The sequence below is a fragment of the Botryllus schlosseri genome, chromosome 14 (assembly GCF_051294905.1).
Source record: "Botryllus schlosseri isolate E-star chromosome 14, Bs_hap1, whole genome shotgun sequence".
In the NCBI taxonomy this organism is placed as follows: domain Eukaryota; kingdom Metazoa; phylum Chordata; class Ascidiacea; order Stolidobranchia; family Styelidae; genus Botryllus; species Botryllus schlosseri.
Genome location: NC_137249.1, coordinates 9414660 through 9430272, shown reverse-complemented (window position 1 = coordinate 9430272; position 15613 = coordinate 9414660). Strand labels below are relative to the sequence as shown.

Genomic DNA, 15613 nt, shown 5'->3' with positions numbered 1-15613 from the left:
GAGAAAAATTCTGAAAAAATGGTAATTTTTTCCCGACTAAAAACAGGGTCATCTTTCCTACTCACTCAAATCCCGAATTCCCGGCTTTCTATGAGATTTTTCGTTGGTTGACTAAAAAATGTCATTTTTCTGGCTCAAGTCCCGAAGTCCCGGTTTAACATTCCTATTCTTATCGTGCAAAAGAATATCAGCGATATTGGACGATATACAAACAGGAAGAAAATATATTTAACAATGTTGGGCTATTTTGCGGAATACTGGAAAATAGAAAATGACGCAATTACAATAAAAATAATAGAACTAGTGCGACCAGAAACTCATAGTGGAATCCATAATATTGACATGGTGCTCCATTCCCCGTAGGACATTCTGCTCACTCTACCCCTCGTGCATGTCAGTGTGGCGTGGCACATGGAACCCCTTTCCACGGTGTAGGAAGTTCCGATTGATATACCGTCCCAGTGTCCATCGGTATCACCAAGAATCTGAAATAGTATCAACGAGATGTGTGAAGCGAATAAGAAGAACATACTTTTCGAACTGCTAAAAACAAATCTTATATTTTCAACATACTCTGTAGCAGATAGCAATATAGAGTGCATCGCCCCAGCCGATATTGTAATCCGCATAGGCATATTTGCCATAACACAAGTTACCAGTTTACTTCAAAATCAGAGAAGTAATGTGGAGCCAGATAGTAGAATAGTGTTTCGAGTCGTTCGTTGTACCTGGACGCAGATGCTTCCTATTCCAAATGTATGATTTTGTGGCTTCACCTTTGGCGATACGGCACAATCTATCCGCGACGCCCTTCCATTTATCCGGACTTGGGCTATAATTTATATTCTGGCTACTCACACGCCATGGACCCATACAAAGGTTCACGCCAAATCGTACAAAACGAACAAACTACTGATCTCAAGCTACCTGCTGAGCGATTTCTGAAGAGTTCGTAGACCCCGCCGCGTTACCAGTGTAGTGTAAAGCTAATTTCACGTAATCACAGGAATGCACGAGTCTTGTAGAATAGTGGATGTGAACGCGACCTGCTTCCTGTGAACGAGGTACGATAGAGAGTTCATTAATTACGTCAACCACGTGAAATACAGAAGGAATTTATAATGACCGTGCTAGTCATAAATGAGATCATTATTAATTGCCTGAGATTAGATGCGGTATTGCCAGGGAGTCCCCATATGATTTAAGTGTTAGAGGTCGGAGTCGGTCCGTGGACAATCTGGACATACGAGCACATCACATCTCACCTTGAACTCAAAGTACGCCTTCGACCGCAGCGACAGTTTCGACGGGTCGATATTTTGCGTTTCCACGAATGTAAGAACTCTGGAACGGACACTGCCGTTGATCTCATCGCGATAGTTCAAACGCGCTGTCAGCGAAGAGCCGCTATGCCTCGGTATCCAGAGAAGATTCGCAACGCCAAGGTTCGGGTCGGTCATGTAGCGAATCTGAACGTATAGTAAAAAAGTAGGCGGATGGGAAACGATCAGGTACGAAGTCATGCTGTGTTGCAACCGCATCACGAATTCTTGTGTGTTCGGAGGTGATCATTAACGGAATAAGTCTACTTTTGAAGTACTTTTGCCCACTTTCACTACTTACTCAAGTGTCTTAAGACTACTTCTACTTCTACTTGAGTGTACGCTTACTACTTTGACCACGAATCCCAATATAGCATTAAGAACATACTTGGCATCTGGTCGGAGTGTCGATATTGAGAGCGATTCGGTCCCCGGCCTCCACCGCGGTCATGAAAGTCAATGACACCGACGTGTCTGTGTAAGTCACCCCCGATTTATGCGACCGGAACAACGCTTCTGTCTCCTCTTCCCCCTCATGTTTTTCCATGACACACGATGTTGAGTAGCCTTGCTCCACGCAAGAGTCGCCTAGAAATGCGAACGAATTCGAAATTGAACTCATAAATTTTTGACACAACGTTCTCAATGTAACGTCACAATCCAGCATCGCCCAGTGTCTTTCGGCCTTATCAGCACCAGACAATGTGAATCTCTTATCCAGTCAAACATCGTCGCTAATAGAATAACATCAAAGAAAATAATTAAAGGCGAGCGTATATGGTCGCATTCGAAATTTGACTAGTCAATACCGTCTCAACATCGCTGACTTCAAGAAGAATTCAGTGTACCTAAAGGCCAGAGTGAAGGTAAGCCGGGCCCAAAAAGTCGGCAGCAGAGACGAAGATAAGGACGTTAGGTCTGTTCAAAAATAACTTTTTTCCCGGATTCCAGCCATTCCAACTATAGTAGAGCGGATTTATTTGAGTTTTTCGTTGATAATTATCGGATTATCCACCAATCAACCAATCCGAGAATTATTGACGAAAAACTCAAATAACTCCGATTCTACCAGTTGGAATTGAGTCACTTTTGTTTCGCATCGTCTTTGAAGACAACCCAACAATTTCATGGAGTTGACAGAAAAATTTGACTTTTTTTTTTATTTTTCTTAATTAAATAAAAATTTTAATTGGATCAACGGAGGCTTATACTTGATAGAATTGAACCAAATTTGGTGTGCAGCGTTTTTTTTTAGGGTAACTTGACAATTTAATCAGTGAATGGCTGGAATCCGGGAAGAAAGTTATTTTTGAACAGCCCTAATGGACGTATGAAAACGAGACAGACGAACTAATCTTGAAAGAGCGCCGGTGTGAAAGTCGTTCGAAAGATTACAAAGTCAAATACACTGGACATTGCAAAGTCATTGTGGCGGGCACAAAAGGCAAAAGCGCCACTGTTGTATGTGTGAAGAACAAAAACGCATATTCTGTTTAGCGCTAAATGAAGCTAATGCTGCTGGCATAATCACGCTGATGATAGAGAATAACTATATTTTAGTATAAATACTATTTATTATCAAAATATTGCGAATTTCTTTGACACCTGGTAGCCTACACCAATTGATAAACACTGATCTAACTGACGGTACAAAACCTAAAAGTTTAAATCAGACACGCAAATGTACTTCACAAAAGGTAGCAACATCATCCGTTTCAGACGGTGTCCCTTGGGAAGCATGCAGGCCGAGGTATAGGAGTAGATATAGCCATATAGCTTAACATGATACCCACCTATACTATAAAGAGCCTGGTGATATCTTCCTAATACAATTCCGGATTCTTTGAATTCAAAGTACCTTCCAGATGTGCTCATTCGCAGAACGTGTAGGTCAGACGCGTATTCCTGTGAATGCAACAGATAGGTTAAAGAATGTATGACTAAGAAAATTATATCAATGTTTCAGTCCAATCTTCAAGGAGTAAAACGATCCCATACAATTCGTGACGTCGCTTATCGACCTATTCATCGCGTGAGAAGCACATAGCACAATTATTCCCGACCTTATCGTTTCCAGGCAACACTATCAGCAAATATATTTCAGATAGCAATATACATAATTTAGCGGGCGATAGTACCCGGTGATACGAATTATAAAAGAAGCACACAATTCAAGAAAAACGTACTTGATTGAACTCAGCTTGAAGATTCGAGTATACATTTCTGCTTTTGAGAGTCGCCCGGAAAGCCACGGCTCCGGTGTCGTGCGAGAGCCATAAGAAACTGAACGGCCCTGATTTGGAATTTGTGGCTATCGCTTGAAGGCCGTAACGGTCACCCTTGCTCGGCTTCGACACACAGTCGCTGTGCGCGCTTCGGAAATCCACCTGTCAAATGCGGATGTGAATTCGCAGTCGCATTTCTGCGCGTGCCTTTCTCCGGTATCTTACTATAGCTAAAAGTGACATTCCAATCGAATACTGTTCATTCATCTACCATACGATTAGGCTAGATAGCAGAGTTGACCGTGGATTTGGATTTGATGCACCTATATCAGGCCTGTGATGGCTCTATTATATCAGAACCATTACTAATTTCAATTTGGCGAACCATTACTGGTTACGCTATTATGCAAGCCTTCGGCGAACCACATATTCCCGCCTATAGCCACAAGAGTCTACGACATTACACATCTTACACCAGTGGTTCTCAACCGGCGGTTGATGACCGAATTCTTATATTCTTAAATTAGAGAAATCACGACACAGTTTCGCTTCATAACTGCTACTGCTAAAAGAAAACTGTTCAAACTCATTTTAATTTACAAATCGCCAATGGCCAACTCATACAAACATATTGCTGTTTAGGGATGTTTTGTTGGGGATTTGGGAAATATTGTATTGCAAAAATCCATGTTCTCTTGTGATATGCGTAACCGCTATTCCAGAATAACTTCAAGAAGAGCTGCTAGATAGAAATGACTATATGCTGGACGTTATATGTTCATTGTTCACACTAAAAACTGTTTCTCAGTTTTGATGTCCTGTGTTGCGATCATATAGCCAAAGGTATCGTCGGAAGCGTCGAGCGATATTATTACGTTCGCCACCACCTATATCTTTGTGGAAATGAATGTTCGGCATTGGTTCATATCAAATATCCGGCGCGGATTATCAAGACATGGCCACGTAGGCAGGAAATTTAGCTACAGAATTGGCTTTGAAATCATAAAAGCCTTCCGAATTTCTACATATATAGTAGGCTATGATATCATTTTAATGAATGGTTAATTTGTTATTCTATTGCTGTTTATCACTAGCCTACAACTGATATTTGCACAGAACAGATGACGGTTGCGCGATAATGGAGCTAAAATTGAACTAAAACTTTGGGGGTCCGCGGAACTTCGTGACGGTTCAAAAGGGGTCCGCGAAGTCAAAAAGTTGGGTGTATGTCTTGACCTCCAGTAAAGCCCTGGAGCCAGCTCAGCGAACTCCTGCGGTTCGTGTGAACCCAGGTTAAGATGAAGAAGCACTTCTCAATATTCCAAAGATAGAACCACTTATCCTATACTTACTTTAATATTTTGCTTCGGGTGAATCTCGGCCACCGCCGACATGCTCACGAATTTGTAGCGGTCACCGGTTGTGTGTTCCAATCTGGTAGCGACCAAAGACCGGTAAGATGAATCGCTATGAACGATTCTCGACCTCGTGCGCCCTAAAACGGCGCCATCATTTGTCGCGTGGTCATCTTCGTTTGATATCATTAAAGAAACCTGTAACAGCGTGTTGAAGGCATTGGTTCTTAACCTGGGATCTATAGACCCGCAAAACGTTTCAATATAGGATCCTCTCAATCATCCAATAATAAATTATAGTTACACGCTAAAAAAACACCCACACCTGAATATAGCTGCGACAAGAATGAACTATCGCCATGTTATATTCCATCCAAATGATTCCGTGCTGTAGAAGTTTCATCTTGCTTTCTTTTTCTTTCCGCAAAGAGGACGAGCCCGTGCGATCCCTGGACCGGCGTTTGCTCTTTATGATTTCGACAACCGTCTGATTATGCAAAGTGATGTCTGGAGCAAAAAAGCGGGCATGAACGCCATTGAATGGTAGGCCTACCCGCCAATGACGGAGAAACCAAGAGGCATGGATTAAGTGTGCACTACCTATGCAACTGATATCTTTGCGGATACACTTCGTGAGGTAAGGGAATTTCATAAATAACGGAAGCCAACCAATAGTCAGGTAGTTTAATAAATAGGTAAAATAGCTTCCGCTACGTATTATCAGCACCTGAAAAGGGCAGTGAAAAACCGCCTCCGAGATCTCGTATTTTCTTCAAAAACTTATTTGGCTTTGTGAGCGCACCAGTCCATACATCGGAAAGTTGTTCAACATCGTCAGTTCTGCAACATGATTGATTGAGTAGTTCGCTCGATCGTCGGTTAGTGTCCATATAAGAAACCCGCCCAATCGGCGTAAATGTTGCTAATTGGGCATAGGCTTATTTCACGCTCTGGTCGTCTCAATTGAGACTTGAGTTCGAGGCTTATAATGGTGTCAGACAACACCGCATGTGTAGGCTTGTCCACTGTCAATGCCCGTTACCTGTAAGCGGGGCCACGAAAGTAACGTGTAGCATTGCAAATCTATTAGTAATGGAATATATCGAATCATTGAAGGTTTATCTGGGATCGGATCGGATAAAAGTGTGTAGCTAGGGTTGTATTTAAAACAAAAATAAATTTAAGACAAACATGTTTAAAAAAGGGCCCTTGTTTAAAACATGTCTTTTTAGCGATGATGTCATGAATCTTTAATTGTGACGTTACAGTGGATTGGCATTGACAATTGAAAATATAAGGTTAAAAATGGCTCCTTTGACGAAAAGGGCTTCCGAAAGTAAATTCACCTGCAAACAGAATCGCTGAATTTCGAACAAGGTACAATAATATGCTCCAAAGATGGGCAGGTAGTGCATGGTTCGCATTGAGAAGATCTTCTGTTGAAGTAGTAATCGTCGATACACGATGCGTCACCTCCTAAAGTGAAATAAAAAAATCACATTCTATAAATATCAGCTGATCTGGCGGGAAAGTAAAATATGTGTTCCTAATACGTGGACGAGTTCCCTTATATAATGGTCGGCTTCAATATCTGATTTGTGGTCTTTTATATGGCATTCAAACTAAGTTACACTAGGCCATGCCGGTACGTCATTTGGATACAGCTGTATCCCACGCGAAGAACAATTCGCGTACATCTTATGAAGATTTACCGGCACGACAAATCGGCAGCTCTATGCTATTCTATAAGGGCGGCAGTTGGTGGGGTGATTATGAAACAAATGTGTGGTTTGACTTGGACTATACTACTCCACTGCCTCACCTTCTGAAAAACAAATGATCGACCTTGGAATTAACAGTAAGGTAAGATATCTTATCTTGTTCCTACATACGATGTTACATTACCTACGCAGAGATATCCACCAGGTGTATTCACGCACTGGGCTTCCGGCAGTCCACAGGTGCCGGTAACGCATTCGTTTATGTCCTCACATAAAATGTCGCTACTTCGTGAACACGGTGCCGTGATCTCATAACCGGGGCCGCATAGCGTACATGGATGGCATCGTGTTGTGGATTCTGCGACAGGCGCTGACGAGTTATATGGAGTGACAAAACTTTTAACAGATGATATTCGTGTACCATCAGTGGTGCAATACTCATCGTCTCCACACCTCTGACAATCTTTTGGATAATTCTCTGGTTCTGTAATGAAATAAATGCATTGACTCGATTTGGCTGCTCAAACATTTTGGGTCGTGAAGCTATGTCATGATGACGGCACAATAGATCTTTGGCGCCACTTCCACGCTGAAAAATCAATTTCGGTCTATATCACATGAGGTAATAGAAAGTTCAATGCAATTTCCTATATACGGATATGTTCGGCATTAGATTGCCAGCTCCGTGCATGCGCGGTAGTTATGTGATATTGTGAGTACTGTTTCTCTGCGTTACGTAGCGAATTCAGTAAGATAGGAATGGAATTTTCCTATAACTTTCTATAGGTGCTTTTCAATCATAGGTAAATAAATACTTCTTATCAACAAACCTAGCATACCGGCACTAGGGTCTATTTATTGCGCTTTTAAAGGCACCGCAGGTGGCTATTGCAAAAAAATTATAGCCTATAGTATGTCTTGATTAAAGCAAAGAAACCGAATTTCTAATAGCAGGTGCTGAAAGGAATCAAATAACCCGCAACGTATTTGTGCTCTATGAAAGATTCCCACGTGGTCTGTACTTAGAATAATGACGTCATAGCGCCAACCACAGAGTGTCGTGTTCACATGGGCGGGCACATAAAACTGTTCTCGAGTTACCAGTTCCACCGCGTTTAGCGTTTGATGCCGTGATGCAGGTCGGAGATTACACGGCAATCCGATTCCAGTTGCAGATTAAACTCGGTTGGCAAGCCCATTCGGTATGGGATTTCAAAAAAATCTGCAGCTGCCAACTCGTGTCCCGTTTATTTGAAAGCGTGATGCTGTTGGATAGCGAGCGCGACTGGCCACACAAACCAGGAAATGAAATACCCAAAATTCCATAGATACCACTGCTTTCAAACAGTGGACTTTTAGCTATCAGACTTGTGGAGTATCGGCAGAGCGTCACGTGTCAGCTCTTGATCCTCCGGCGTAGCGTTAGCGTGACGCTATCCTGTTGTTTGTCGCGCGTGAGGTCTGAGCCCTTGAAAATGACCTGATTCCGGGGATGATCGAATTGCGACTACTTACGTGTGCTTTGGCGTGATTACTGGCTCCTTGACTCTTACACATTGTCAGTTTAGGACTTGAATTTTCCTAATTAAGCCTAATTGCCTATAGGACAAACCTATTGAGTTCGTAGTTTTTCAACAATTAGCTCTGTCAGTCGGCGCGACTAAGCACAATTCCATAAATGACTAATATGCTCATATTGAAACAAACCTAGCATTTTTGAGTTAATTTCAATATGAATGTATACCGAAGTTCCGTACCACCAAGAGTCTCTTCATTTCTAGAATTGTAATTATTGCATCTACAAATTTGTATATGGTTTCATTTATCTGTACCATGTGTCAAATAACAATGGAGAATATGTAGTCAGGCTCAGGGCGGCTAGGAATAATTTCTAATACATCAAAATTGCCGAATGAGTCCTTCAAGACAATCATAGATTATGATAAAGGACTTTACTAACAGAAATGTATCTATGTATAGGGTGTTCGATAGGTTGAGTAAAGTATAGAATATAGATAGACGGAGAAGTAGTTATCATATTAGGCTGTCTTGCCTTTGAATTGTATTTGAATAATGAAATGACACATAACATGATTTACCTAGTTCTGCTGCAGCGCCCATCACGTGACTTACAAGTCTCTCAGCGGCTCTCTCAGCTACATCACTGTTACCACTTCGATTGCTCGGGATCTGTACTGCGAATGACCGCGATTGAATTACTACACCATCTTTCTGTGTAACAAGAACATTAGATGTGATCCACATAAGGGTGACTACATCAGTTACTTTTCACCTCCATACTCTTGTTAGCAGCTCGGTTCGACACCGATGCCGCAATTTGTGAGCTTCGTAGCATCCGCTGGCTCGGGACTGCATCAGCCTCTCCGCTGTATTTAGGGGACAAATGGACATTTACTCGAGCGTATGTAAGTATCCATAAGTATGATATTTTGAATCTGGTAAACTTATTATCTCATCGGCATCGAATTCAAGTATTTTCCGGATAAAACCTGCACTTTACATTTATATCTTCTAGTTTTCTGAATGTATAAGGATTAATTCTGTGCATTTCAAATCCAAGGCTGTTTCAAAGACAAATATATCTCAGTTGTGACATGAACGTACACATAGCATGTCCGCGCGCCATAACAGAGTTGGTAGGTTTCTATTCAAAATCGTACAGTGGAATACTTGCACTAACGTTTGCTTTTATACGGGGATATTTAACAGCAAATCGACGTCACGTAATTTACGTCTGAGTAACCATTAATAGTACATTTTATAACAACAAATCGATTAAAATACCGACCGCATGGTCATTTTGACTGGATGGAAAATGTTTGTTCCCAAGCTCATGAGGCCTTGTAATAAATCCGATATTAGTCGCCTAAGTCGCTGAATTTTTGTAGAATTGCATTAATTAAAAGGATTCTCAACGATCACCAACACCTTACCTCTCTTGCACAATATCATGCGACGCCGTCAACGAATCCGGCTTGTTTCTTAAAAGGTTGCTATAAAGGGCAGTCATCTGAGCATTCTGATCTCGGATTCCTTTTTGAATTTGAAGTAGCTTAGCCTGAAAACGCGGGAACCAAATTAGGGCGACGCATTTGAGAGTGTGCCGCACATATAGATGCAAGCCGTAATTGTAAGAATTATGGTAATTATTGACATTGCAAATCTACGTCATGAATATATCATGTGTTACGCTAAGCCGTATCTGCTCATGCTCAGGGATCGCAAACTAGAGGCGATGTTGAATAACACATTCTGCAATATATAGTCAGCTTCTACTTGTTGATTCATGCATTTGCGCCTTATCAAGGTGATATATGTAACATCGTATGGTTTAATAACATTCTTATGATTTTATTCCCCGCTTTTACTGGGTATGTAGACATAGGGGAGATGTGGTACCAATGAGACACTGGAACCGAAAATAATTGAAAAAATCTATATGACAATCCCACGATCACACTCCATCAATTTGTTTTACAATTGCATGCCGGCAGAATATTTCCTCACATGCAAATAAATTGGAGCTACGCGAGTTACAGGGTCTGTGACAGATGATTTCTGTTTCGGTGGTATACATTTTTATTTTTAACCTCAAACACGAACAAACCAACAATCATTTTTATTGTGAAGTGAAATCTTCACCCCGCCATCGTAAATGGCGGGTATTGTGCCAACTTTATTTTTCATATTGTCGAGGTGACTCAAGTTGCGAATTGTGTTTTTTCATATAATTCATGTGTTACTACTGGAATGAATAAACAACTTTACCCCCCAACTTGTATCAGGCTATAGGACGACACATATTATTTTCATTCAATACCATCATTGCGTAGACATTTTTTAATTCAATGACAACATTGATAGCATGGGGGTCGGTGATAACACGGCCAAATCAATCAGATCACTTGGACTAACTAATCATTCAACAACACAAACACGCCCACATACCGGGGACTCTATGTCATAATTACCCGTGGTACTTTATCGCTACAACATGCAATTTCACCGATGATACTTTCGAGCAACACATTTTAAACTTTCATAAATACTTTTTGAAAGGCGGATATCCGTGTATGTATATCCGCGGTAGGTAGAGCTTGTATAGAAGTGTTGAGCCAGCAAACGATCTGCTGTTATTGGCTGGACATTTGGGGACCGGAGATCATTTTGCAATTTTTCATCCCGTGGTACTTTATCGCTACAACATGCTATTTCACCGATGATACTTTCGAGCAACACATTTTAAACTTTCATAAATACTCTTTGAAAGGCGGATATTCGTGTATGTATATCCGCGGTAGGTAGAGCTTGTATAGAAGTGTTGAGCCAGCAAACGATCTGCTGTTGTTGGCTGGACATTTGGGGCCCGGAGATCATTTTGCAATTTTTTATCCATCGGTACCAAATCTCCCCTACATGTGAACTAGGCACGAGTGCAACTACATTACAGACACAAAAGTAGATCCGCTGATTATGGTTATGATATGCGAATAACAAAGAAATTAAACATTCGAAAGGGTGATATTATCACACTTGAGTCTGTAGTTTCGCCCCATGACCGACAAGCTACCGACACCAATGTCAGACCGTTGCACCTATAGGTGAGTGTGCATGCGACATAAAGAGCGCGCGGAGCCCGTATGCTCGATTAAATATAGCTGTAATACTTGCTCTTTGCGCGTCTGCTTGAATAGCTTTTTGATTTCCTTCACTTGATCTGCGATTTCCTGCTGCTGCTGCTTGATCGACTCCACGAAATCATTCGAATTTTCGGCAAATCGCAGGTTCAACACCAAGGCGTCTTCTTGCTCGTATCCATCTGAGTTGAAATGGACAAATCATATTTCTGGTAACCTGGGACTAGACCAGAGTCCATCTGTACCATCAAGTATGTTAATTTTTATGTGTTGGATAGGTAGTAGTGTTGACCCGTCTTTCAAATCACTGTTTCACATGGAGTAGAGCGTAACCTTTCTATTGGAGTTGACCAAGTTCAGTGACACTCTGCTTGTGGCGTAATTCATCAGATGTAGGCGTCGCGTCACGCACGAGTGGTTACGGTTTAGATTATTTTCTTTTCCGATTACGCCATTATTTTCCAATCATTATTTAAGTTCAATTTCATAATTCCACAAGTCAAATCGATCAGGAATTCTCTATTGACAAGAGGCGAGTGCGAATCGACTTGCGCGTTAGAGTTTACTAAAAGCTGTAAATTGAGTTACGTTCCATGATTCATCGGCAGTAATCGGTCAAAGTAAGTAAATAACGACCAGTCTATGGAAAGTACGAAATTGGGTGGCGTTTATGCGGTGAATTACACGGTGTGTTCACAGGATAAAAATGTTGGAATCTCAGTTCAGACATGGTGTTTACGGGGCACAGGGTGAACATCTGAACAACTGTTCAAAGATCGAATTCCGGACACTGTCTACCGACATTTGAACTCGAAAAAAAACGTAAATAGTTTGCACTTGAAATATCACACGAATTGCAACAGTATACAATAGCAAATTCGACATCCCCTTTTCCGCTTGTTGTAAAACGCCACATTTCATTGTGATTTATTGATGTATTGGCGCATAGATTGTATGAGGGGCTTTCATAGTACATTTGTTTATAATCCGTGAGTCACACATTCCAAAATGCGTGTGGTAGTTTCTATGAATGTCTGGAAACGAAGTGAAGTCCATCAGCAGGTTTTGAAAATAAATATGTAAGCTTTACCATTACGAAGCTTCACGGTGGTCCGTCAATGTTACACGATTGATGAAATTCGCAGCGTCTACCGTGAATATGAGGCTGATATTGCTTTTTAACAAGTATTTTAATATTGTAAACTTACTCGGACTTGGGAATGCATATCGTTCAGATTGTAAATGAAACTTACTGACAATCGTTTACATTGGCTGTTATGTTACATATAAAGAAATGGCATTGCTGACAGGTTCATGCGATACCAGCATAAAGTAGAAATGTATTGTTTGAGTTTATACTGCTTCAAATAAGATCATGTCATGCTGTTAACAAAATAATTCAATTATGTATGTGGAGAACCCACAAAAAATCATCTAATATACCTTCGTTAATGTCACAGGACATTACGAGATTAGGCCTCGTAGGACCTGAAGATGTCCCGGCCGGCTGTGTTAGTGCTGCGAATCGGCGCTTCACGCGTTCTTTACTGTTGGAGTCGGAGCATGACACACGTTCGCCGCACACGAATGCTACGATGACAGATATGAAGTATCTTCTTAAATAGCCCATCTATGAAATTATGTTATATGTACTGTAGGCCTACACTAAAGACTGCCCAATATCTGTACGTGAATACGGTAACCAGACGCATGCGCTCCAGTTCTTACTTCGCGAATAGGAGTTGCTTATTCACATGCTAATTGCGGTGCGGTTCACTTACGCTTACGGCAATACATCTCGTTTGTCAAATTCGTCTGATTGTCTAATTAGCAAATAACGTCAGCAGAGCGTCAGGCCAGAACAAAACGAAGGCGATATTGCTATATTCTGCGATCTAAAATCCCGACGATACTCGTATCTAAGATATATGATAGCATGATCAAACCAATTAAGCGTATTGCCCACAACAGAAACAAAGCCGAAGAAGGCACGTCGTGCTATTGAGCTTGGCCATAGAGTTACTGCGAAGTAGACGATTTGTACACATCTTTATTTATCGTCATTCCGAGATTTAAATCAACAATTACACCCGGCTCACTTGTAAATCAAGGATCCCATTTAAACTTGATCTCTCAAAATCAAGTCGACACAAATTTTGCTAACCTGCCTTGTTGGTTTTAGATCTGACGCGATACGAAAGGCCAGACTGCCAATTACCAACTTGAAACCTGTTAGCTGGTGCTTGATTACCAGACTAAGCTTCGACAATGCGTCTGAAATTCCTTTTGCAATCTAAAAAACCTTTGACCTCGCTAATAACTTCCAATGTGTCATCGGCTCATCGGTAGTAAAGCCTCGTATCGAATATTTCGCTGTCGATTATGTTGCGCAGAGTAGAGCGATTTTTAAGTAGCGATGCTCCAGGTTAACTAATCTGAAAATGAACGTAAATTCTCTAAGCCCCTTATTAATGGGTTTATAATATCGGCGCCGTTTGTAAAAAAGGCCTGCGCTTCATTTTGATCTTGGCAAGGAATCAACATTCAATATACGAAAATATTGGCCTGAAATGTCCGGAGGTCTACACTAAGACATGATTTCCTCTATCTCCTAAAATATCTGTTTTAATTGAATAGCTTAGGTCGCCGCGTCTAGTCAATTCAGTCTTGATCAATAACGAGAATAATGGAGTCGACGCGACTCATGAACCGGGCCCCTGGAATTGGGAATTTCTCCTTCTTTGTTTCTCAAGGCAAATCCGAAACCCGAATCAAATGATCCGAAGCGACGGGAGCAAATTTCCATGACTTCGTTCCTAATAACTTAATCTCAAACCAAAATGCTGTCCGCCGATAACTGCTAAAGATATTCAATTGTGTCAACTTCTGACCATAAAATCGGATATTTAGATCGAGTTCCAGAAAGCTGAGACGGCACTCGGGAATGGTATTTCGCTATTTGTCTTCATTTAAACGGAAAACCAAGCACTTCCAGACAGAGCGTACAATCTACGGAGGCTTTTTACTCATTGCAAAATCGCTGTTATCGGGAAAATCGACACTATTTGTTATCAGATATCCATCAAACCGCAGCCGTTGGTCGATCGCATAATTGCAGACGAAAAACATCCCGTAATATGTATTCACTATTCAGGTTACACTTCTTCATTCACGGGCTCATTTTCGTAGGCTATAACTTCGTGTAGTTTAACAGCACGATTATCATTTGATTCCCCGTTTTGATTTGATATGTAGAGTAGACCTACACACGCGACACTCAGTGAACAGGATGAACATGCAATTACACTTGACCTTTGTTGCCTTCGCATCGCCCGAGCTCAAGCATCATTGCCGTTCGCCGGGATTTTTCACATATTCATTTCGGACATTCATCAGCGATGACACGCCGTCGGATGACCGAAGAATGAGTCACCATACCGCAACATTCCTACGTCACACTGGAACAATAGGGCTTCCCTCAAGTTGCCCCAGTAAGAGCGGTTAAAGCGGATGTTCACCTCACTTACGATAACACCAAATCTCGGCTAGTTCCTGTGGTAAAATGAGTTAGGTCTCGCTGCCTCTTCCGCTTTCATTGTATCGCAATCTTGTGGTGTTTTGAAAGGAAAAATACTAACAATAAACCAGCGTTGTAACCAGCAAGTCACAAGGCTCCGAGTCACAAGTCAATCTCACTTTTATAGTTTTGACTCGAGTCATTTTCAATTCACCACCGAGTCAAGTCCGAGTCCAAGTCATCGAGAAGAGGGTCGAGTCCGAGTCATGGTATTATGACTCGAGTTCAAGTCCAAGTCATTGTGTTGACTGCTCAATTTGCAGTTAAAGTCTTGTTAAACCCACTCTGATTCGTGATATCGAATGGTTAGCATTTATGATATAGTAATTTTCTCACTTTTAGCAGTTTCTGGTCGCATTTTCAAGTACCAGTACCAGGGATATCTAGATATCTCTGACCAGTACCAATGGACGTAGGCCTAATCCCAATAAGGTGGTTACTTTACTATTCTTCGAAATTTCAATGCAATGTCGGTCTTGGCCATCTGAGTCTCGAGTCATATGACTTGGTTCGAGTCATGCGCAATGACTCGAGTCCAAGTCGAGTCAATACACAGATTGGCTCGAGTCGAGTCATTTCCGTATTTTGAGAAAATGACTCGAGTCATCAGAAAATCTTGACTCGAGTCATTACAACCCTGCAATAAACTGAACTGAAAAGATACACTGCGTATAGGCTACTACCACTGCAAGCGCCGGTAATAAAAACACTCCCGCAGCGCCGGCTGACCTACAGCAGCCAATTCCGTATCGCGG

General features: G+C 41.5%; 1 protein-coding gene across 2 annotated transcripts; it reads right to left on the bottom strand.

The window, feature by feature from the left end:
* Window positions 1–206: 206 nt before the first annotated feature.
* Window positions 207–14833, bottom strand: LOC145455567 (uncharacterized). 2 transcript variants are annotated; one of them, XM_080333553.1, is made up of 18 exons: window positions 13446–14833; window positions 12725–12871; window positions 11312–11463; window positions 9578–9702; window positions 8917–9010; window positions 8723–8855; window positions 7045–7107; window positions 6808–6981; window positions 6249–6378; window positions 5630–5742; window positions 5228–5409; window positions 4900–5100; window positions 3509–3709; window positions 3116–3227; window positions 1711–1910; window positions 1266–1469; window positions 928–1053; window positions 207–485 (listed from the first exon to the last, which is right to left on the bottom strand). In XM_080333553.1, the coding sequence occupies exons 2-18, from the start codon at window positions 12744–12746 to the stop codon at window positions 318–320; spliced, it is 2400 nt and encodes a 799-aa protein (XP_080189679.1). In that variant the 5' UTR covers window positions 12747–12871; window positions 13446–14833; the 3' UTR covers window positions 207–317. The 2 variants fall into 2 exon arrangements, with proteins under 2 accessions (XP_080189679.1, XP_080189678.1); XM_080333552.1 differs by lacking the exon at window positions 13446–14833 and having other exon boundaries at window positions 12725–13411.
* Between the last annotated feature and the right edge of the window lie 780 nt (window positions 14834–15613).

Coding starts and splice junctions, on each gene's coding strand:
- LOC145455567 (XM_080333552.1), bottom strand. CDS start 12,911: ATGGGCTATTTAAGAAGATACTTCATATCTGTCATCGTAGCATTCGTG. Junction 5,101..5,227: donor CTTGTCGCAGCTATATTCAG/GTGTGGGTGTTT, acceptor ACGCTGTTACAG/GTTTCTTTAATGATATCAAA. Junction 3,228..3,508: donor TTCAAGCTGAGTTCAATCAA/GTACGTTTTTCT, acceptor TTGCATTCACAG/GAATACGCGTCTGACCTACA.